General features: G+C 49.9%; 1 protein-coding gene across 1 annotated transcript in view; it reads left to right on the top strand.

Moving 5' to 3' along the window:
- The window catches only part of LOC141167260 (uncharacterized), a 133,430-nt gene that overhangs the window by 23,995 nt on the left and 85,114 nt on the right, over positions 1–24,321 (top strand). Inside the window, exon 8 of the mRNA XM_073654696.1 lies at positions 21,969–22,604. Within this exon, the coding sequence (XP_073510797.1) occupies positions 21,969–22,604 (636 nt within the window). The remainder of the gene's footprint in view (positions 1–21,968; positions 22,605–24,321) is intronic.

The raw sequence follows: 24,321 nt of genomic DNA, 5'->3' as shown, positions 1-24,321 counted from the left end.
AAAAAGTTTGTAAGTTTTGGTATGTTTTACTCTTTTCCAGCCCGAGGACGTGCTGTGGTTTACCAGGGGGGAATGTAGCACCCCGAGGACTCGGCTGCTACAGGGGTATTGCACCTCAAACCAGAGGTGTGGTATTCCACTCCCGGGTAAGGATGGAGTGTGGGACTGAGTTCAGATAGCTGCATGCACTACACTCACCCCATTTCCGGGGGACAGAACAACGGTACTCCCACCAAATAGTTGTGCAGGTACGACAGCGTCTGTCCCTGGCTGGAGTGGGGGGGGGGGAACATCCCAGTAGTGTAGGGGCAGATAGGGGAGGGGCTCTGGGCATAGAGGTAGGAGCCCATTGGGTGCTAGTCACCTGGGCTCACACATAGAGGGAATATATATGGTGGGCACCATCTAGAGACAGGGTGAGTTCTGAGAGAGAGTTCAGCCAGGAGGGCTGACAGGGAGCTGTGGCTCCGGCTGGGCCCAGCTCCAGGGCCAGGCCTGTAGTGGAGAGAAGGAGGAAGAGAGGCCCAGAGACACAAGACAAGAGGGAACCCTGAGATCCCAGAAGTAAACCAGAAGGGTGAAGGGTTGGCAGAAAAGGGTACCGGATCCCAAGCTGGTAGAGGCTAATCATCCTTAGCCAGGAACCGGAGGTCGTGGACAAGTTTTGGCGCGACCCCTCGCCATATCCACCAGGAAGGCAGACCACGAATAGGGTCAGGGAAGCCGGGACAGGTTTCGCCACCAAAAGGCCCGAGGGAGCCGGACATAGGTGGGTCCCTGGTGAGGACGGCCAGTAGGAAGGAAGAGAGGGGAGCTCAGGACCACGCTCTGGAACTGCCCGGGAGTTGGCCGAGTCCCGCACCTGGTGGACGCAGCACGGCTTGGGTGGTCACTCTTGGCCGAAGTGACCGGAGCAACACCTGTGAGTAAAAGCCTTGAAACTACACCACACGTCTCTGAGCTTCCTTGCTTCACCATCACCACCACTGTCATCTACATCTGCTGCCCTGAGGCCATACCCCTCCCGTTGGGGGTTATACCATCTACGCTGCACAATCCTATCACCGGCCTCAGCGGTCTGCCCTGCAGCGGCGGCCTCATAGCCGCAATCAACGGGTGGCGTAGTCGAACATTTTAACATCTACTGCAAAACAGTGCCGCTCAGTTTGACTCCCTGGGCACGGACCGGGTCACCGCCACGAGACTACTACTCCCATCGGATCCCGCTCCGGGTAAGCCCTCCCCCGTGCGCGCGATGCCGCGCAATGAAGGCCCAGGGGCGCGTCATTTACTTTTACACATTGGTCAGCCATTGAATTGCTTAGGCATTGTTTACATTTGATGTATCAATAATTTAATTTAACTGTAAACCTAACTGCCATTCTCAGGTGAAGAAATTAAGACATTTTGGTTTAATCTTGAGAAAATCACAAAAATAAACGTGTTTCACATCCTTATGTACATTCTTTTTTTCACTAAAAATGCAGCAAAAACTGGTAGCAACTTTTTTTGTTGCTTTTTTTGCACGTACTCATTACCTTCTATGGTTGAAAAACGCTGCAAAAATGCTGAAAGAATTGAGATGCTGCATTTAAAAAAAAAATCAGCAGCTTTCCAATTCAGTCAGGAAAAAAACAATGTGTGTGCATGAGATTTCTGAAATCTCATAGCTTTTGCTGATACTATAAAAAGCATCTTTTGATTTTCATAAAAAAACGCAGCAAAAACGTAACGTATGAGCCTATTACATATTCAGAATTGTTACATATTTATTATTCTGGACATTGTGCAACATGTATTTTCACCTACAAGGGGTTCTCCGGGAATATAATAAAATGGCCGCCATCACATAATTCAAACGACATCTCATCCTTCTCACACGCCAGGACGGGCTGCTGTTAGAACTCTCCTGTTAGGTTTTTTCTATTTTGCTGGTCACATGACCTTTTTTGCCTATTTAATCCTGCTCCGCCCTTCTGGCCATGCTGGACTTCATTGTAATTTCTACTCTTAAGCTAGCCAGGTGCTTTGTAACCTTTCTCAGTCAGTTTAGCTAGGTCTTTTGACCTCTATGTTCTATGTTGTTTGTTTGTCTTTTTACTGCTACAATTTCTGCTAGGAGGTGTCCATCTTTCTCCCAGTCCCTAGTTCTTGTAGGAATCCCTCCCTCACATCTATAGGTCTTCGTTCAGACTAGCTGAGGACTTTAGCGGGTCTGATCGCAGGATCAGGTTCCCCGTTACATCGTAGGGATCTAGCTTAGTTCTATTGTAGGGACAGATCTCCTGTCTTTTCTTAGTGCTTGTAGCCTATCATAACAGTAAGTCCAGCCCAAAAATATCTCTAAGGAAAGACCTCCAGTTTCCATCATGGTGTCGGTTCAGGATTTGGCTCAACGCCTGCAGGGACTCTCTCTGGAGGTGGCCGAGCTCCAACAACACGTGAGTAGCTGTTCTGGAGCGCATTTTGTGGAGCCAAAGGTATGATTGCCTGATTTATTTTTTGGTGAACAACAAGATTTTTTTTCCTTTAAAAATGCTTGTTTATTGTATTTTCGTTTGAGACCCAGTTCCTCTGGTGATGAATCACAGCACATAGGGTTCATAATGTCACTTTTGCACAAAGAACCTCAGGGATGGGCCTTTTCTCTCCAACCTAGTGATCCGTGCTTTAGATCAGTGGATAGTTTTTTTTCTGCTTTGGGGTTGTTGTATGATGATCCTGATCGTGTCTCATCAGCTGAGACGGAATTGAGACTTTTGAGGCAGGGATCAGGTAATGTGGAAAATTATTGTACTCACTTCCGTCGGTGGTCTGCTCAGGTGGGGTGGAAAGATTCAGCTCTGAAAAGTTTGTTTCTTGCTGGGCTAGGTGAAAGGGTTAAGGATCTGCTTATTGCTTATCCTACACCTGGAAACTTGCAGGAGGCAATGCAATTAGCTATACGGGTGGACAGGAGACTGCGTGCAAGGGTTAATGAGAGTAAATCCTTTGCCATGTCAGCTCCTAGTCTTGAGAGAGTCTGTACTGACATTGGAGAGCCGATGGAGATTGGGGCGATGTCACCCCGCTCTCAGGAAAAAGACCGCAGGTTTTCTGAAGGTTTGTGGTTTTATTGCGGAATATCTGACCATTTCATTAAGAACTGTGTGCTTCGTATGAACAAAGAAAAAAAAAAAAAAAGGTCAGTTACGCCCGTATAGCCTGTTTAAACACTAAGGGGGTATTTCTTTCTGCTACTACTGCAGCTCAGGAAGAATTAATTGAATTTCGGGTATTTGTGGATTGTGGTTCTACTCTGAATGTGATTGATGGGGGATTCTTGGAAAAACTTAAATTAAAACCCAAACCTTTGTCATCCCCTATTGCCGTGGTTTCTGTCGATGGCATTCCCTTGAATTGTGTTACTCACGAGGTTTATGAATTTCCCCTCACTATTAATGGTATTCACCAAGAAAATTTGGATTTGGTAGTATTAAATAATTTGCCTTCTCCAGTAGTTTTGGGGTTACCCTGGTTAAAATTGCACAATCCTGTACTGGATTGGTCTACTAATGAAATTAAGTCCTGGAGCCCTAAGTGTTATGACAAGTGTTGTAACGGGTGCATTGCTGCTGTGGATAAAGGGGAATTACCTGTACCTATTCAGGATTTTTGGAAAGTTTTTTCTGAGGAGGAGTCGCAAATTTTGCTTCCCCATAGAGACTGATTGTACCATTGAATTTGTCCCTGGAGCGACTCTTCCTAAAAGTCGTTTATTTAATCTTACTATTCCTGAGAGAAAGGCTTTGGAGGAATACATACAGACGAGCTTGGCCGCCGGTCATATCAAACCCTCTAAGTCACCTGTGGCTGTTGGATTTTTTTTTGTTAAAAAAAAGGACGGCGGTTTACGTCCTTGTCTGGACTTTCGCGAGATTAATAAAATTACTGTACGCAATCCCTACCCACTGCCATTGATTCCTGATTTGTTTAACCAGTTAGTGGGGGCCAAGTGGTTCTCTAAAATTGATCTCCGGGGGGCATACAATTTGTTGCGCATGAAGGAGGGTGATGAATGGAAGACTGCTTTTAACACTCCTGTGGGTCATTTTGAGAATTTGGTTATGCCTTTTGGTCTTACCAATGCACCAGCATTTTTTCAGAATCTTATCAATGACATCCTTAGACCTTTGATCGGCAAAAATGTGGTTGTGTATTTGGATGACTGTAACATACAGTGCCTACAAGTAGTATTCAACCCCCTGCAGATTTAGCTGGTTGACACATGTGGAATTAACTTGGCATTGTGACATTTGTACTGTAGATCAGCCTGGAAGTGGGAAATGCACTGCAGCAAATTTTTTTTTTTTTTTTTTTTTTTTTTTTTTTTAAAAACGTTAAAAGTTAATTCAGAGTGTCATTTATTATTCAATCCCTCAAACCACAAGAATTCTGTTTGGTCCCCCAAAAGTATTAAGAAGTAGTTCAGGCACTAAGAATAATGAGCTTCACATGTGTGGATTAAAGATCTCTTTTGCCAGCCTTTTCTGACTATTTAAGACCCTCCCCAAACTTGTGAACAGCACTCAGACATGGTCAATATGGGAAAGACAAAGGAGCATTCCAAGGCCATCAGAGACAAGATCGTGGAGGGTCACAAGGCTGGCAAGGGGTACAAAACCCTTTCCAAGGAGTTGGGCCTACCTGTCTCCACTGTTGGGAGCATCATCCGTAAGTGGAAGGCTTATGGAACTACTGTTAGCCTTCCACGGCCAGGACAGCCTTTGAAAGTGTCCTCCCGTGCCGAGGCCAGGCTTGTCCGAAGAGTCAAGGCTAACCCAAGGACAACAAGGAAGGAGCTCCGGGAAGATCTCATGGCAGTGGGGACATTGGTTTCAATCAATACCATAAGTAACATACTCCACCGCAATGGTCTCCGTTCCAGACGAGCCCGTAAGGTACCTTTACTTTCAGAGCGTCATGTCAAGGCTCGTCTACAGTTTGCTCATGATCACTTGGAGGACTCTGAGACAGACTGGTTCAAGGTTCTGTGGTCTGATGAGACCAAGATCGAGATCTTTGGTGCCAACCACACACGTGACGTTTGGAGACTGGATGGCACTGCATACGACCCCAAGAATACCATCCCTACAGTCAAGCATGGTGGCGGCAGCATCATGCTGTGGGGCTGTTTCTCTGCCAAGGGGCCTGGCCATCTGGTCCGCATCCATGGGAAGATGGATAGCACGGCCTACCTGGAGATTTTGGCCAAGAACCTCCGCTCCTTCATCAAGGATCTTAAGATGGGTCGTAATTTCATCTTCCAACAAGACAACGACCCAAAGCACACAGCCAAGAAAACCAAGGCCTGGTTCAAGAGGGAAAAAGTCAAGGTGTTGGAGTGGCCTAGTCAGTCTCCTGACCTTAACCCAATTGAAAACTTGTGGAAGGAGCTCAAGAATAAAGTCCACATGAGACACCCAAAGAACCTAGATAACTTGGAGAAGATCTGCATGGAGGAGTGGGCCAAGATAACTCCACAGACCTGTGCCGGCCTGATCAGGTCTTATAAAAGACGATTATTAGCTGTAATTGCAAACAAGGGTTATTCCACAAAATATTAAACATAGGGGTTGTATAATAATTGACCCACACTTTTATGTTTAAAATTTAATAAAATTCAACTGAGCAACATAACTTTTTGGTTTTTAAGATTTATGCTTCTGTTCATAAAACCTACTCTCGTTTGCAGTTTGAAGGCTCTAACTTATTTGCATCTTATCAAACCAGCTAAATCTGCAGGGGGTTGAATACTACTTGTAGGCACTGTACCTGGCGGCATCCTTGCATAGTGGTCCATCTCCCACTGTGCAAGAGCGCGCACTTGATCTCCAATCCAGAATGTCTCTCTGGCTTCCCTCCATGCTGTCTGTTTGCCTCTGTCTCTGCTGCTTAAGGGCGGGGCCCGATCACTTCCTGCTTTTTGTAACTGCTGTAGGCACACCCCTTGTGCGTCCTCAGCCTATTGCTGTCAGTCACCTGGTATTTAAACCAGCTGCCCCAATTAACCCATGCCTGAGCATCTTGCCCTGTCAGTTGGCTTTTTGTCTCTGACATGCCAGGTCCTGTGTATGTTACCTGTCTTGCAGTATCTGTTCCCGTGTCTGTACTGTGTCCTACCTGTGTACTCTAACATGCAGTCTGTACACGCTCTCTAGCCTGTTGTCTTCTGCCTATCCTGGAGGCTGTATTTCCTGGCCAGTGTGAACACGCTCCTAGCCTGTTCTTTCCGCCTTCTAGGGGCCGCATACCTAGACCCGTTCCTGTATCTTGTCTGTTCTTGTCTGTTTACTCTCCTAGTCTGTTACCTGTTTTTCTCTATGTCCGTACCTTCCCTTTTCTTGCAGAATCTGATCCCGTACCTATCTCCTACTCGTTGTCTCTGTACTCCCGTTTGTGAGTTTAGAGTCCACTCGCTACTTCATTGCAAGTATCCTGTGCGTACCTGGTTCTGCCTTTCCCTTCCAGTCTGTTCCATGTGAACAGAGCCCTGTCCCCTCTGCTCTGCCTTGCTTGCCGCTTCGGCGGTTCTTGCCTGCTCAGCCCTGTCCACCGCGTCTGCGGTTTCGCTTTGCTCAGCCCTGTCCACCGCGTCTGCGGTTTCGCTTTGCTCAGCCCTGTCCACCGCGTCTGCGGTTTCGCTTTGCTCAGCCCTGTCCACCGCGTCTGCGGTTTCGCTTTGCTCAGCCCTGTCCACCGCGTCTGCGGTTTCGCTTTGCTCAGCCCTGTCCACCGCGTCTGCGGTTTCCCTTTGCTCGGCCCTGTCCACCGCGTCTGCGGTTTCGCTTTGCTCGGCCCTGTCCACCGCGTCTGCGGTTTCGCTTTGCTCGGCCCTGTCCACCGCGTCTGCGGTTTCGCTTTGCTCGGCCCTGTCCACCGCGTCTGCGGTTTCGCTTTGCTCGGCCCTGTCCACCGCGTCTGCGGTTTCGCTTTGCTCGGCCCTGTCCACCGCGTCTGCGGTTTCGCTTTGCTCGGCCCTGTCCACCGCGTCTGCGGTTTCGCTTTGCTCGGCCCTGTCCACCGCGTCTGCGGTTTCGCTTTGCTCGGCCCTGTCCACCGCGTCTGCGGTTTCGCATTGCTCAGCCCTGTCCACCGCATCTGCGGTTTCGCTTTGCTCAGCCCTGTCCACCGCGTCTGCGGTTTCGCTTTGCTCAGCCCTGTCCACCGCGTCTGCGGTTTCGCTTTGCTCAGCCCTGTCCACCGCGTCTGCGGTTTCGCTTTGCTCAGCCCTGTCCACCGCGTCTGCGGTTTCGCTTTGCTCAGCCCTGTCCACCGCGTCTGCGGTTTCGCTTTGCTCAGCCCTGTCCACCGCGTCTGCGGTTTCGCTTTGCTCAGTCCTGTCCACCGCGTCTACGGTTTCGCTTTGCTTAGCCCTGTCCACCGCGTCTGCGGTTTCCCTTTGCTCGGCCCTGTCCACCGCGTCTGCGGTTTCGCTTTGCTCGGCCCTGTCCACCGCGTCTGCGGTTTCGCTTTGCTCGGCCCTGTCCACCGCGTCTGCGGTTTCGCTTTGCTCGGCCCTGTCCACCGCGTCTGCGGTTTCGCTTTGCTCGGCCCTGTCCACCGCGTCTGCGGTTTCGCTTTGCTCGGCCCTGTCCACCGCGTCTGCGGTTTCGCTTTGCTCGGCCCTGTCCACCGCGTCTGCGGTTTCGCTTTGCTCGGCCCTGTCCACCGCGTCTGCGGTTTCGCTTTGCTCAGCCCTGTCCACCGCATCTGCGGTTTCGCTTTGCTCAGCCCTGTCCACCGCATCTGCGGTTTCGCTTTGCTCAGCCCTGTCCACCGCGTCTGCGGTTTCTCTTTGCTCAGCCCTGTCCACCGCGTCTGCGGTTTCGCTTTGCTCAGCCCTGTCCACCGCGTCTGCGGTTTCGCTTTGCTCAGCCCTGTCCACCGCGTCTGCGGTTTCGCTTTGCTCAGCCCTCTCCATCGCGTCTGCGGTTTCGCTTTGCTCAGCCCTGTCCACCGCGTCTGCGGTTTCGCTTTGCTCAGCCCTGTCCACCGCGTCTGCGGTTTCGCTTTGCTCAGCTTTCTCTACCGCATCTGTGGTTTTGCTCTGCTCAGCCTTGCCTACCGCGTCTGCGGTTTTGCTCTGCTCAGCCTTGTCTACCACGTCTGCGGTTCTGCTCTGCTCTGCCTTGTCTACCGCGTCTGTGGTTCTGCTCTGCTCAGCCTTGACTACCGCACCTGCGGTTTCGCTTTACTCTTTTTGTTTACCGCATCTGCGGCTCCAAATTTGTCTCCCAGTCTGTACTGGACCCTACCCAGCCTACGCTCTAGTCTGCCTGTTCCTGTATTCCCTGGTGTGGGTCATCAGCCGTGTCCGGAGTCTGACCTGGAGTAGACCCTGGTCCCTCTGCTCGGTTCCTCCCTGGTGCACTGGCGTCGTATGCCGTCTTGCGACCTTGGTCGGATCGGGCAGATACTTAGTTACGCCCCTCCAGGCACTCTCCGGTTCATGGCACAGTGGAACCACTAAACACGCACACGCCAGTCAGTCCGGGCGTGTGCATTACAGCATGCTCAGGCCATGGTTCCCGTTGAGCCCCACGGCCTTCGCTCTCTGAGACGTTTTCCAGCGAATACGTGCATCTAGAAGAAATTTATTTATTTATTTTTTTTGCTACTAGCTGAATTCCAGGCAAATTTCACACCCATCCAGATGGAGCTTTCTGCACTCGTTCCTGCGGATCCGCCACGGTACTTTGGGGATCCAAAACAAAGTCGTGCATTTGTGGAACAATGCATGCTACACTTTAAGGCCTACCCTCTCTATTTTCCTTCCGATTGGGCTAAAGTGACCTTTATGATTGACTACCTAGCGGGTGATGCCTTGAAATGGGTCACCCCCCTATGGGAAGCATGGGATCCTGTCGTCCTTGACCTGCAGGCCTTCCTGGTGGCCTTTTGTATGGTCTTTGAGGATCCTAACCCTGAAGTCCCTGCCGAAGCTTTACTTCCCAGTATCCCGGAGCAGCCCCGACGGGTAATGTGCGTGGGTAGCGCAACAGTTCTCCTGCCCGAAGAGACTGCTGCCCACCCAGAATCCTCACCGGAGGACCCCCTGTTGCCTCCTGAATCCCCCGGGATACCACTTGATGACAATTGGAGAGAGACTTCCCTATACTCTGCACCTGATACCTCGCCCGCTTCGTCCAGTGAGTCCGACCTAGTGTTCTCCGAAGCAGAGGTTACCCCCGAGTCTCTACACCCCTCCGATCAGGCGGAGGATCTCCAGTTGTCTCCTGAACCCTTCGGGGTGCTACCTGGTAGCGAATGGATAGAGACTTTCCTATACTCGGTACCTGATACCTCGGCTGCTTCATCCAGTGAGTCCGACCTAGTGTACTCTGAAGCAGAGGTTACCCATGAGTCTCTTCACCCCTCCGACCTGGCGGAGGACCTCCAGTTGTCTCTTGAGCCCTTCGGGGTGCTACCTGGTAGCGAAAGGACAGAGACTCTCCTATACTCTGTACCTGATACCTCGCTCGCTTCGTCGAGTGAGTCCAACCTAGTGTACTCCGAAACAGAGGTTACTCCCGAGTCTCTACACCCCTCCGACCAGGCGGAGGACCTCCAGTTGTCTCCAGAACCCTTCGGGGTGCCACCTGGTGGTGAATGGACAGAGACTTTCCTATACTCGGCACCTGATACCTCGCCTGCTTCGTCCAGTGAGTCCGACCTAGTGTTCTCTGAAGCAGAGGTTACCCCCGAGTCTCTGCACTCCTCTGACCCGGCAGAGGACCTCCAGGTGTCTGCTGAACCCTTCGGGGTGCTACTTGATAGGGAATGGACAGAGACTCTCCTATACTCGGTACCTGATACCTCGCCTGCTTCATCCAGTGAGTCTGAACAAGTGTACTCTGAAGCGGAGGTTACCCTCGAGTCTCTGCCCCCCTCCAACCCGGCGGAGGACTTCCAGTTGTCTTCTGTACCCTCTGGGGTGCCACCTGAAAATATGTGGAGAGAGACTTCCTTGTGTGTTGTTCCTGGTACTCCACCTGTTTCGTCTGTTGCTGAGGATGGCTGGATAGGAGGTAGCATCCTAGCTACCCAGATGAGACCAGTTTTTCCTGTGGACAGTGGAAGTGATCTCCTTGAAGTGAAGGATTGGCCCTCGAATTCCCTGCAGAAGATTCTGGCAGGCCTGAAGAAGAGGGGGCGTAAGGGGGGGGGGTACTGTAACATACCTGGCGGCGTCCTTGCATAGTGGTCCATCTCCCACTGTACAAGAGCGCACACTTGATCTCCAATCCAGAATGTCTCTCTGGCTTCCCTCCATGCTGTCTGTTTGCCTCTGTTTCTGCTGCTTAAGGGCGGCGCCCGATCACTTCCTGCTTTTTGTACATGCTGTAGGCACACCCCTTGTGCGTCCTCAGCCTATTGCTGTCTGTCACCTGGTATTTAAACCAGCTGCCCCAATTAACCCATGCCTGAGCATCTTGCCCTGTCAGTTGGCTTTTTGTCTCTGACATGCCAGGTCCTGTGTATGTTACCTGTCTTGCAGTATCTGTTCCCATGTCTGTACTGTGTCCTACCTGTGTACTCTAACCTGCAGTCTGTACACGCTCTCTAGCCTGTTGTCTTCTGCCTACCCTGGAGGTTGTATTTCCTGGCCAGTGTGAACACGCTCCTAGCCTGTTCTTTCCGCCTTCTAGGGGCCGCATACCTAGACCCGTTCCTGTATCTTGCCTGTTCTTGTCTGTTTGCTCTCCTAGCCTGTTACCTGTTTTTCTCTATGTCCGTACCTTCCCTTTTCTTGCAGAATCTGATCCCGTACCTATCTCCTACTCGTTGTCTCTGTACTCTCGTTTGTGAGTTTAGAGTCCACTCGCTACTTCATTGCAAGTATCCTGCGTGTACCTGGTTCTGCCTTTCCCTTCCAGTCTGTTCCGTGTGAACAGAGCCCTGTCCCCTCTGCTCTGCCTTGCTTGCCGCTTCGGCGGTTCTTGCCTGCTCAGCCCTGTCCACCGCGTCTGCGGTTTCGCTTTGCTCAGCCCTGTCCACCGCGTCTGCGGTTTCGCTTTGCTCAGCCCTGTCCACCGCGTCTGCGGTTTCGCTTTGCTCAGCCCTGTCCACCGCGTCTGTGGTTTCGCTTTGCTCAGCTTTCTCTACCGCGTCTGCGGTTTTGCTGTGCTCAGCCTTGACTACCGTGTCTGCGGTTTCGCTTTGCTCAGCCCTGTTCACCGCATCTGCGGTTTCGCTTTGCTCAGCCCTGTCCACCGCGTCTGCGGTTTCGCTTTGCTCGGCCCTGTCCACCGCGTCTGCGGTTTCGCTTTGCTCAGCCCTGTCCACCGCGTCTGCGGTTTCGCTTTGCTCGGCCCTGTCCACCGCGTCTGCGGTTTCGCTTTGCTCAGCCCTGTCCACCGCGTCTGCGGTTTCGCTTTGCTCAGCCCTGTCCACCGCGTCTGTGGTTTCGCTTTGCTCAGCCCTGTCCACCGTGTCTGCGGTTTCGCTTTGCTCAGCTTTCTCTACCGCGTCTGTGGTTTTGCTCTGCTCTGCCTTGTCTACCGCGTCTGCGGTTTTGGTCTGCTCTGCCTTGTTTACCGCGTCTGCGGTTCTGCTCTGCTCGGCCTTGACTACCGCACCTGCAGTTTCGCTTTACTCTGTTTGTTTACCGAATCTGCGGCTCCGAATTTGTCTCCCAGTCTGTACTGGACCCTACCCAGCCTGCGCTCTAGTCTGCCTGTTCCTGTATTGGTGTGGGTCAACAGCCGTGTCCGGAGTCTGACCTGGAGTAGACCCTGGTCCCTCTGCTCGGTTCCTCCCTGGTGCACTGGCGTCGTATGCCGTCGTGCGACCTTGGTCGGATCGGGCAGATACTTAGTTACGCCCCTCCAGGCACTCTCCGGTTCATGGCGCAGTGGAACCACTAAACACGCACACGCCAGTCAGTCCGGGCGTGTGCATTACAATGACATTTTGATTTATTCGCCTGATCTGGAGTCTCATTGGCGGAGCGTACGTGAGGTATTACAGTTATTAATTGACAATTCGCTTTTTGCTAAGCTAGAGAAATGTGAGTTCGCTGTACAGAGAATTAGTTTTTTGGGCTACATTATCTCCAGCGAGGGCTTTGAGATGGACCCGGTTAAAGTTCAAGCTGTGCAGGAATGGCCTAGGCCTATTGGTTTGAAATCGATACAGAGGTTTTTGGGTTTCGTCAATTATTACAGAAAATTCATTACAAATTTTTTTATTATTGTTAAACCACTGACCGATCTCACCAGGAAAGGTGCTAATACGGTTCAGTGGACTACTGAGGCCATTGAAGCATTTGTGTTTCTAAAGGAGAGGTTCAGCTCTGCCCCCATCCTTATGCAGCCTGATGTGACTAAGCCGTTGTGGTTGAGGTTGATGCTTCTTCTGTGGGGGTCGGTACAGTGTTGTCTCAGGAAAACAAGGATGGAGTACATCCCTGTGCCTTTTTTTCAAAAAAATTTTCTGAGACTGAACTTAATTACAATATTGGTAATTTGCTGGCTATTAAACTCGCATTTGAACACTGGCATCATCTCTTGGAAGGTGCTGAATTTCCCATTCAGGTTTTCACTGATCATAAAAATCTGATCTATCTTGATGCTGCCAAGCGCTTGAATGCCCGTCAGGCTAGGTGGGCACTTTTTTTTTCCGCGATTTAATTTTTCCGTTACTTACATCCTGGGTACCAAGAATGTTAAAGCTGATGCGTTGTCTCGCAGCTTTTCTCCCATGGTCGGTGCTGAGGAGGAGGAGAGCATTTTACAAGAAGGTGTTGTGATTGCTGCATTGGACTCCGTTTTGGAAGATGAGATTCTTAAAGCACAGGAGAATGCCCCTTCTAACACTCCCCATGGGAGGTTGTTTGTGCCTAGGACCTTTAGGAGAGATTTGTTTGTTGAGTGTCATGAGTCTCGGTTGGCAGGTCATCCAGGAATTTCTGAGACCAAGAGACTTGTGGGTCGCAGTTTTTGGTGGCCTGGATGGCAGAAGGAAGTCATTAAGTGGGTGCGTCAATGTACTGTGTGTGCTAGATCTAAGTCTTCTCGTACTCCTGCTGCGGGGTTGCTTTGCCCTCTGGAGGTTCGTAGTGCACCTTGGACACATCTGGCTATGGACTTTATTACTGACCTTCCCTCCTCTGAGGGTTTCACGGTGATCTGGGTGGTCGTGGACCGTTTTAGCAAGATGTGTCACTTGGTTCCCTTCATCAAACTGCCCTGCACTAAGACACTCGCTAAGGCCTTTGTCAAGGAAATTGTCAGACTCCATGGTGTTCCTACTGACAATGTTTCTGATAGGGGACCTCAGTTCGTGGCTCGTTTTTGGCGTGCCTTTTGTGACAGGTTGGGAGTTCATTTGTCGTTTTCATCTGGATATCATCCTGAGTCTAATGGCCAGACAGAAAGGAAGAATCAGGATGTTGAGCTGTTCTTGCGTTGTTTTGTGGCAGACAATCAAGAGGGGTGGTCTGAGTTTCTGCCGCTTGCTGAATTTGCTCTTAACAACCATACATCCTCTTCTGCTGGGTGTTCGCCTTTTTTTTGTTGTTCTGGGAGACATCCGTCTTTTGGGTCATTCTCCAAATTGGTATCGGCTGTGCCTGAGGAGGAGAGTTTTTCCGGTGATTTGGAGAGAGTTTGGACGGATGTGCATGGTAATCTTCAGGAGGCTAACAAAAAATCTAAGAGGTACTTTGACAGGAAACGTCAAGAGGTTTTGTTTACGGTTGGTGACATGGTTTGGTTGTCCTCTAAGAATCTGCGGTTGAGGATTCCTTCTAAAAAATTGGGTCCCAAATTTGTAAGGCCCTTTAAGGTGCTTCAGGTAGTTAACCAATCGGCTGTTAGGTTGGAGGTTCCTACCTCCTGGAAGATTAATCCGGTGTTTCATGTTTCTCTATTGAAAAAAGCTGATGTATCAGATAGAGACGCCACTGCCACTGTTCCTCCGGTGGTGGAGGACGGGGAATATGAAATTTCCCGCATCCTTAATTCTAGACGGTATAGGGGGAGTTTGCAGTATCTCGTCGCTTGGAAGGGTTTCGGTCTCGAGGATAACTCATGGGTGAGGGCGGATGATGTTTCTGCTTCCAGACTTGTCAGAGCGTTTCACAAGAGGTTTCCTGATAAGCCTGGGCCTAGGGGATCCGGAGGATCCTCATAGAAAAGGGGGTACTGTTAGAACTCTCCTGTTAGGTTTTTTCTATTTTGCTGGTCACATGACCTTTTTTGCCTATTTAATCCTGCTCCGCCCTTCTGGCCATGCTGGACTTCATTGTAATTTCTACTCTTAAGCTAGCCAGGTGCTTTGTAACCTTTCTCAGTCAGTTTAGCTATGTCTTTTGACCTCTATGTTCTATGTTGTTTGTTTGTCTTTTTACTGCTACAATTTCTGCTAGGAGGTGTCCATCTTTCTCCCAGTCCCTAGTTCTTGTAGGGATCCCTCCCTCACATCTATAGGTCTTCGTTCAGACTAGCTGAGGACTTTAGCGGGTCTGATCGCAGGATCAGGTTCCCCATTACATCGTAGGGATCTAGCTTAGTTCTATTGTAGGGACAGATCTCCTGTCTTTCCTTAGTGCTTGTAGCCTATCATAACAGCTGCAGCCTGAAGGAACACTGCTCCCAAGACTTATGGATGAACTGACAAGAGCTGTATCATAAGCACATGCATCTCCGAGAGCCAAGGAGAAGTGTGTGACAGAAGAAGAAATATATCTTCCCCTCAGATAACTGGGAACGGAGGAATGAGGCTGGATAAATACAATTTTTTGGCAGTTGACACACTGGCCTCAAGAGCTCTGTTTCTTCAGACTGCAGCCCATCCTGACTAGTATGGGCTGCATTTGAATTATGTGACGTGAGCCACTTTATTACATTCCTGAGGAACCCCTTTAAGTCCATTTTACCAATACTTCTGCCACAAAATCAACATTCACATGAAAGCCTCATGAAACTTCCACGCACACACAGCCTAATGCAATCTTACAGACTGTAGCTGTTGTTTAACAGTTGATATATTACAGTGAATTCAAGGGAAGTAATATAAATCTCTATTCAGTTTGTTTTCCTATGTATAATTCTATAAGGAAATAATGATTCTGAGCTTTATAAGAGGCTAACCCTGTGGATGTGGAGAGATAGAAACCAGAGTTGTGGTAACATTTATGAAAAAATATTTAAGATGATAAAACACTTAAAGGGTTCATGTTCTGTCTTTAGGGGTGCACTGCTCCCCAGACTTCTTGCTTACCAGGGTTGGTGCCCTCTTGAAAAATTTTTAGCTTAGACCAATGGCATGGTTACTCCTCTGTCCCAAACTGTAATTTCAGCAGCAGAAGGGAAGGAAGGTAGACACAGATTCATTACTAGTGGGTAGGCGGAGCTCCTCAGGATTTATAAAAAGTGACTACCGGCCCCTCCAGCTTAGGCTCCTCCTACTCCCATGTTCCTCAGTTTTAAATTTGAGGTCGCAGAGGATAGTCGCTGCCTTTGCAGCTCCTCAGAAGATTTTATTATTTTTATCCAGAGACCTGGACCCCCCATGGTCTAGAGGTCTCAGGGGGTCTCAGCGCTGCTGGGACCCCTGACCCTCCCCTGGTGGATCTGCGTACCCCCTAAGGAGGTCCCCGCAGAACCCTGCTTGCCCCGGGGGATACAGGGCGCTCCCTGGCGGAGACGCACACCACTCTTGTGGGGTCCCTGCGTGCTCCGCCGTGGGGGGGAGCAAGGGCCATGGCACCACACATCCCTGGGGGTCCCTGTGGCGCTCAGCTGGGTAAGTGCTCTTATGGAGTGCTGCGGCAGCCGCTGTCACTGTATATGTGTTTTTGTGGTGACTGCTGTTTTTTTCTGCTTGCAGGGATTTCTCCTCTGCATGCAGCGCTTGATCCTCGGCGGGCAGGGGAGCGGGGACTGAGGATTCGCGCACTCTTTTCATATTTGGCGGGGGGCGTGGCTTAGCGTCTCTCTGCTGCCTGTTTGTGACAGGAAGTGGGAAAGCGCGCGCTGGAGAGGCCCCTGCCCCTTCTTCCGGCCAGCGTCCATCCTCGTGCTGCGGCTCCTACTCCCTGCTCCCCGCTCTCATCACACCGAGAAGAGCAGTTTCTACGCCAGCTGGTGAGTCTCTCCTGCCTTTTAGGCAGAAAGTTCCTTCTACAGCGCAGAGCACTTTCCTTATGTCCTAGCTGACAGGGTGTGCTGTATACGGCGCTGCTTCTTCCCATGCTGAGATGGCTCTGACACACACCTCACAAAAAAGGTAGTGTGGATCAGTAGCGTTAACCCCTTCTGAACGGGGTCTGGCCCATCAGGCTGTTAACCCTCTCTGGAGGTGCACCCTTCTGGAATCAGAGGGTGCTTTTCTCTAGTGTGTCAGGTTAACTTTTACTCAGCAGGCCGCTGGGGTAGCTTTTCTCCTTCTAGGAGGAGCTTTAACCCTTCAGTGCCGGGTGATTTTTTGTGCAAGAACAGGCTGTGATAGTGGAATTCACACATCCTTGGTTACTGCACCCATTGTAAGGTTATTACCGCCTTATCCGCGACGCTCGCAACTGTGTGGGGGCATGTCGGATCAGGGACCAGGGGTTGCGGACCTCTCTCCCGGTCCGTTTCAGGATCGGTCACGCGTATCTGATACGCCGGGGTCTTCAACGGCGTCAGGTTCGACGCTAGTTGGGGGTCTCAGTGATGTTAAGGTGGAGGCGCTCACTCGCTCCATTGACAGTCTGTCTGACCTCCTGGGTCATTGGGTCTCTGCTAAGTCCCAACCGACGTCTAGAAGCAAGAAGCGTCACAGGCTTGTGGCGGCGCCGTCTCCTCCGCGCAGTGCGTCGGAGGCTTCAGAATCGCCGACAGACTCTTCTGGTGAGATCTCCAATTCTGATGAAGAGAATCGGCGGGGTCGCTCTGCTTCGCTTTCGGGCTGCGTGGACGCTTTTGTTGAAGCTATGCGGGAAGCGTTACAACTGTCTGAAGAGGTGACGGAGCGCCCTGGCAAATCGGCCCGGCTGTATCAGGAGTCGCGTCGGGCTCGCTCGACGCTGCCGATGCATGAGGAACTTAACAAGGCGGTGGAGAAAGAACGTCTGTGTCCGGATAAACGTTTCCAAGGGGCGCGGTTGTTTGATGCCCTGTATCCCTGTTCCACGGAAACGATCACTAATTGGGTCCCCTTTCCTGAAGTGGATGTGCCATTGTCTCAGCTGAGCAAATCCTCTTTGCTTCCTGTTAAAGGGAAGGCGAGTCTCCAGGACCCGCTGGACAGAAGGACGGAGTCAGCGGCAAAGTCCATCTACGAGGCCGCGGGTCACGGATTCCGAGCGGCCTTGGGGGCCATGTGGGCTGATGAGGCTTCACTGCAGTGGTTGGATCAGCTGCGGACGGCATGACAAGATGGAACTCCGCTGTCTGAAGTGGAAAGGCTCTTCCAGCTCTTGGAAGAAGCGGCCCGAAATGGCAGGGACGCAGTGCTGGATACTACTGCGGTGATGTCCAGGGCTCAATCCTCGGCCGTCTCTGTCAGGAGAGCACTGTGGCTTAAACAGTGGACCGGTGACGCAGTATCCAAACAGGGTTTGCTGAGTCTGGCGTACAAGGGAGGTCAGCTGTTTGGTTCGGACCTCACGGAGCTGATTGCTAAAGCCAAGGCCAAAGATACGGCCTTGCCGCAGCGAAAGGCAGCGGTTACTACGTCCGACAGGTCAAGTGCCGGTAGTGGTCGTCGGTCCTTTCGGCCCCGGGGTCGGTTCGGTCAGCCTTCTTGGAGATCGGATCGTTCCTCGCCTTCCGGAAAGAAGTCCTCCCAGAAATCCCGTACTCCCTGGAAACAACATTTCCGTCAGGACAAGCGGGAGGTTGACAAAAAGCCCGCTAAGGTGGACTGAAGCCAGGAACCCTCTCGAGGGCTCTGGGGTGGGAGGTCGTCTTCTACAATTCGGGTCTATTTGGGCGTCACACGTATCGGACGCCTGGGTGACGCGGGTTATGTCGGAAGGTTATTTCATAGAGTTTCATTCTCGACCCCCGGACAGGTTTCGTCAGTCGCGCATCCCGTCCGAGCCCAAGCTAGCTGCCGCTCTGCTGCAGGAGGTCGACTCTCTTCTGCAGCAGGGTGTGGTGATTCCGGTTCCGCCGGAGGACCAGGGAAGGGGGTTTTGCTCCAAGCTTTTTGTGGTTCCCAAAAAGGAGGACAAGTTTCGCCCTATTCTGGACCTCAAAGATTTGAATTTGCATGTCCGGACCCGAAAATTCCGTATGGAGTCTCTTCGCTCCGTCGTGGCGGTCCTGTCGCAGCACGATTTTTTGGTGTCGATCGACATCCGCGACGCCTATTTACATGTCCCTATCGGCAGGGCTCACCAGCGCTTCCTGCGGTTCGCCATAGGTCAGGCCCATTACCAGTTTGTGGCCCTACCATTCGGGTTGGCCTCGGCGCCCAGGGTTTTTACAAAGATTTTGGCGCCGCTCATGGCGCTCCTTCGAAAGCAAGGAGTTACGATTCTCCCCTACCTGGACGACCTCTTGATTGTGTCATCCACAGCGGAGGAGGCGGTAACGGCTCGCGATCTCTCCCTTCAGCACCTGGAGGACTTCGGGTGGCTGGTCAAATGGAAGAAGTCGTCTTTGGAACCGTCGCAGTCAATCCTGTTCTTAGGGATGCATTTTGACACAGTCCGAGCGGTGGTGTCCCTGCCTTCGGACAAACAAGCGAACCTTCGACACCATGTACAGGTTATGAGGTCGGCGATGGCAATGCCCCTTCGGAAGTGTATGCGCCTTCTGGGTCTGATGGTGGCAGCAATGGAAGCGGTACCTTTTGCACAATTTCATTCCTGGGGTCTCCAAAATCTTATTCTGACCCGTTGGGACCGATCGCCGGCTTCGCTAGATCGCTCTGTCGGTATCTCCCGCAGGGTGCGAGAGTCTCTTGGATGGTGGTTACATCCGGAGGCTTTATCCCTGGGGAAATCCTTCCTCCTCCCACGGTGGTCGGTCATTACCACCGATGCCAGCCTGACTGGCTGGGGGGGGGTTTGGAACGATCTCTGGGTTCAGGGGGTCTGGTCGTCAGAGGAGTCATCTATGCCGATCAACATCCTGGAGTTGAGGGCGATTTTTCTCTGCCTCCGACATTGGACGATCCCCTTGAGCGGTCTGCCGGTCCGGATTCAAACGGACAATGCGACAGCGGTCGCGTATATCAACCATCAGGGCGGAACGAGGAGTTCCAGACTCATGATGGAGGTCTCTCGGATCCTGGTATGGGCCGAGTCCAGGGTCCCAGCCATTTCCGCGATTCACATCCCAGGAGTGCCGAATATCACGGCGGACTTCCTCAGTCGCGAGCAGCTGGATCCCGGAGAATGGAGTCTTCATCCGGAAGTTTTTACACTGCTATGCTCCCGTTGGGGGATTCCCCAGGTGGACTTGATGGCATCCAGGCTGAACGCCAGGATTCCGACGTTTATGTCCAGGTACAGGGACCCGGAGGCTGTGGCGGTAGATGCTCTGGTGGCCCCGTGGGACCAGTTCGAGCTGATATACGTGTTTCCGCCGGTATCCTTGCTTCCTCTGGTCATCCGGCGGATCAAACTCGAACGGATTCCGGCAATTTTGGTGGCGCCGGATTGGCCGCGGAGGGCGTGGTATTCAACGCTGGTGTCTCTTCTGACGGTGCCTCCGTTTCCACTGCCTCTTCGCCCTGACCTGTTATCCCAAGGGCCCATTCGTCATCCAGACCTGAAGTCGCTTCGTTTGACGGCGTGGCACTTGAGACCGAGATCTTGACCCGTCGTGGATTTTCGGCCGAGGTCATTGCCACCTTACGGGCGGCCAGAGGTCCAGCTACGACCAGGATTTATCACAGAACTTGGGAGGTCTTCTATTCATGGTGTTCTGGATCGTCAAGGAACTTGAGGGTTTTTTCCATTCCCAACTTCTTGGCTTTTCTGCAATGTGGTTTGACCAAGGGTCTGGCGGTTGGTACCTTGCGGGGTCAGGTATCTGCACTATCTGTGCTTTTTCGGAAGGCTATTGCCTCGCGCAGGGATGTGCGCTCCTTTTTTCGCGGGGTTGCACGTCAATTTCCGCCTCTGAGGGCGTTTGTGGCTCCTTGGCGGCTCAATCTAGTCTTGGAGGCTCTTCAGCATGGACCGTTTGAGCCTATGGATTCAACTACGCTTTACTTACTTTCTTGGAAGGTGGCCTTCCTGGTGGCGGTCACCTCCTTGAGAAGGGTTTCTGAGTTGGCGGCACTGTCTTGCTCGCCCCCTTTTTCTGGAGTTCCATCCGGATCGAGTGGTGCTTCGTACCCGTGGCGATTTTTTGCCTAAAGTGGTGTCGTGTTTCCACGTCAATCAGGACATCGTGTTGCCCTCCCTCTGTCCGAATCCGAAAAGTCCAAAGGAGCGAGCCTTGCACTCGTTGGATTTGGTGCGGGCTTTGAAGTTCTATCTGTCAATCACGCAAGGGTTTCGGAAGTCGGACTCTCTTTTTGTGATTCCTGCTGGTCGTCGGCGTGGTCAGCGGGCCTCCAAGGACACTATAGCTCGGTGGATACGTTCGGCTATCCTGGAAGCGTACCGGCTCAGGGGCGAGCCTTGTCCGGTTAAGGTTCGAGCTCATTCCACGAGAGCTGTTGGTTCGTCGTGGGCTTTTCATCAGGGGGCCTCGGCAGCGCAGCTCTGCCGGGCGGCTACCTGGCACTCCGTTCACACTTTTACAAAATTTTATAAAGTGGACGTGAGTGCTTCCACCGATGAGGCCTTGGGACGCAGGGTCCTGCAGGCGGCGGTGGTTTAAGTTATCTCTTTATCTAGTTTCGGCGCTTGTTGAGCGCTTGACTAAGTTGTTGGGGTATTGGCGATTCTGCCACTGTTTCCCACCCTTGAGTTCTGGACTGCTTTGGGACGTCCCACTAGTAATGGATCTGTGTCTCCCTTCCTTCCCTTCTGCTGCTGAAAGATGGATTTTGGTAAGACCTTACCTGTAAAATCCTTTTCAGCGAAGGAAGGAAGGGAGACACAGCACCCCCCCAGGGCAGAAGTGCATTATTGTTTTTCCAGATTCGGCGCGACTCCTCTCTGATGGCGGTCATCGGGACTGGGGTCGGCGCGCTAGGGCTCTGTTCCAGCATTGCCAGCTCATCACAGTTGTCAGGTCCAGTGAGTAGTGCCTGGGACTGTGTGTTCTTTCTGTTATATGTATAACCTGTTCTCTCGCATTTCTGATTTTTCAGAAGGGGTTGTGTTGTTCTGCTGGTGTTATCTGCTCTTCCTTAGCTTGTGTACGAACTGAGGAACATGGGAGTAGGAGGAGCCTAAGCTGGAGGGGCCGGTCGTCACTTTTTATAAATCTGAGGTGAACTATCCTGAGGGGCTCCGCCTACCCACTAGTAATGAATCTGTGTCTCCCTTCCTTCCTTCGCTGAAAAGGATTTTACAGGTAAGGTCTTACCAAAATCCGTCTTTCTTTGATTATGCAAGCAGAAGCAGCTTTGACTCTGCAGCAAAGAAGGAGTGCAGGAGCACTGAAGATGGCCAGATCCCACTATCTGGATGGCTTCAGAGAAGAGCTTACAAGCTTTATGGCAAAGAGCTTGCCAGCACTGAGCTGTTGTCTCGGAGACCGGCCACCACTGTTTGACTGCAGTGGTAACCTAGGCAACAAGCAGTAAATAATAGAATTAAAAATCCCTCTGTTCTTGAGAATGAGAAGATTTTTAATAAGTAAATTGCAAACTTGCTTGTTTTTACAAATAATTTGCAATTTTACCCATTCAAGAAGTTGAAAGTAACCCTTTAATTATGATCTAATCGCCTTGAAATTAAGATAGTTGTTAGAATCATCATCAAATTATCTAATACTAACTTTAATAATAATAATAATAATAATAATAATATTCTAGTTTAGCATTGGTAGTGTCTGACTATGTATTTATTTTGCTACCAACAGCCTCCAATTCCAGACACAGAGGATGCTGAGCAGATGACGTGCCACTCACAAGGCTGTGACAGCACTAGGGAATCGCAATGTAAGAAAAAAGCAGAGAATAGAAATCAAATGAAAAAAATGACCTTAGAGAAACTTGAATCTTCAGATGAGTTTGAGACAATAAAGGAAGAAAGGTCTCAGGTACCAAGCAAAATGGGAACAGTAACAAAAGATACATTTCTACCCCCATATAGGGAAATAGGGGATAATGACATACCTAATATAAAGACACCTATGTCTAATGAAGAACAAACAAAAGGTGCTGATAAGACTACAGTAAACCCAGCACAGAAAGCTGGAAATACTACAATAAAGGTAGCCACAAGTGAGAGAGGAGATCCTCTGACCCAGGCTGGGCTAGATGACACTACGACAGACAGTGGAGGCAAAGGTGCAGCAGAGACACAATACAAGAAATCAAGAACAGAGGAAGAATCAGAAACTGAAATCACAACGGTTGGGAACGTCCACAAAAGTAAATCAAAACTAGAACCGATGTGTGTTGAAAAATGTGTGTGCAGTGGACTTGGCTATACGACCAATGAAGATAAAGCTGATGGAACCATTGACAATATTAAGCCCTTAATGTCCCAGCTGGTAAGTGCCGAAGGCAAACTTTATTTTTAAAGTAGAAATGACAGTAAGTAAACAGGAAATATACTTATTCCAAGTGTCAGTCTACTTATTTTTGTGAAACAGTCTTGTAGAAATCCTACACAACACACAACAGTGAATTTCCTCTTGAAGGGGTATGGATTAGCGAAGAAGAGGGGCTCAATCTTTGTCCACTTGCAGACAAAACAGAGGGGAGAGGCTCCTTCTGCAGCCTGTTTTCTCACAGCTAGACATAGGTGATATGGAAATTTGCGCTCATACAAATATCCGTTTTTCACAGGTTATTTAAATAGAAAGAAAATGTATTTAGAATTAAAGTTACAATTAGAAAGGTATAGATAAAGATAAGAAATAAGAAATAAAAGAAATTTGTGTCACGGAGACCACATACTATAGTGATCGAGATCAAAATAATGTTCTCATACACACAACCAAGTCAGCATTGTCCTTCAGCAATAGACAAGAAGTCTGTTTTCTAAAGCATTGTTTTTAAAACATTTTCACAGTTGAACAGAGAAATGCGAGAAATTGTATTGCATATTCCTCTGTTCAATTGTGAAAATGTTTTTAAAGCAATGATTTAGAAAACAGACTTCTTGTCTATTACTGAAGGACAATGGTGACTTGGTTGTCAGTATAAGAACAATATTTTTATCTTTTCGGCCTCAAAATTACTAACTCTTCATAATGTACAATAGAATTTTGGTTTGGTCATGTCCAGTGCCAAATGGTTGTGTGCCAGAATATTGACATTAATATGGCACCCTTTGGAGAGCAAGCAAGACCTCAATCACTATAATATGTGGCCTCTGTGGCACCTATTTATTTATTGTCTTGTACAATTTCTATCTTATTGTCTTGTCCTTTTCATAAGTTGCAATTAAAACTAAAACATATATATATAATTATTCTGCAGTTGTCCCAGGAGGTTAGCCATTTTGCTTCTCAAGACAATTCTGTAATAAAGAAAATAATCAATGTAAATATCATATTCTACAAGTTGCAAATATTGCTTAGCTTAATTAATAATTATGTTCTGTTTGGCACATTATAATTATATATATATACATATATACCGTGGGTACGGAAAGTATTCAGACTCCTTTAAAGTTTTCACTTTTGTTTCATTGCAGCCATTTGGTAAATTCTAAAAAGTTCATTTTTTTCTCATTAAATTACACTCAGCACCCCATCTTGACTGGAAAAAAACAGAAATATAGAAATTTTTGCAAATTTACTAAAAAAGAAAAACTGAAATATCACATGGTCATAAGTATTCAGACCCTTTGCTCAGTATTGAGTAGAAGCACCCTTTTGAGCTAGTACAGCCATGAGTCTTCTTGGGAATGATGCAACAAGTTTTTCACACCTGGATTTGGGGATCCTCTGCCATTCTTCCTTGCAGATCCTCTCCAGTTCCGTCTGGTTGGATGATGAACGTTGGTGGACAGCCATTTTCAGGTCTCTCCAGAAATGCTCAATTGGGTTTAGGTCAGGGCTCTGGCTGGGCCAGTCAAGAATGGTCACAGAGTTGTGCTGAAGCACTCCTTTGTTATTTTAGCTGTGTGCTTAGGGTCATTGTCTTGTTGGAAGGTGAACCTTCAGCCAAGTCTGAGGTCCAGAGGACTCTTGAAGAGGTTTTCATCCAGGATATCTCTGTACTTCGCCACATTCATGTTTCCTTTAATTGCAACCAGTC

The sequence above is a fragment of the Phyllobates terribilis genome, unplaced genomic scaffold, assembly GCF_046119375.1.
Source record: "Phyllobates terribilis strain yellow unplaced genomic scaffold, ASM4611937v1 Scaffold_11__3_contigs__length_659146591, whole genome shotgun sequence".
Classification (NCBI taxonomy): Eukaryota; Metazoa; Chordata; class Amphibia; order Anura; family Dendrobatidae; genus Phyllobates; species Phyllobates terribilis.
This window is presented reverse-complemented; position numbering and strand designations above follow the sequence as displayed.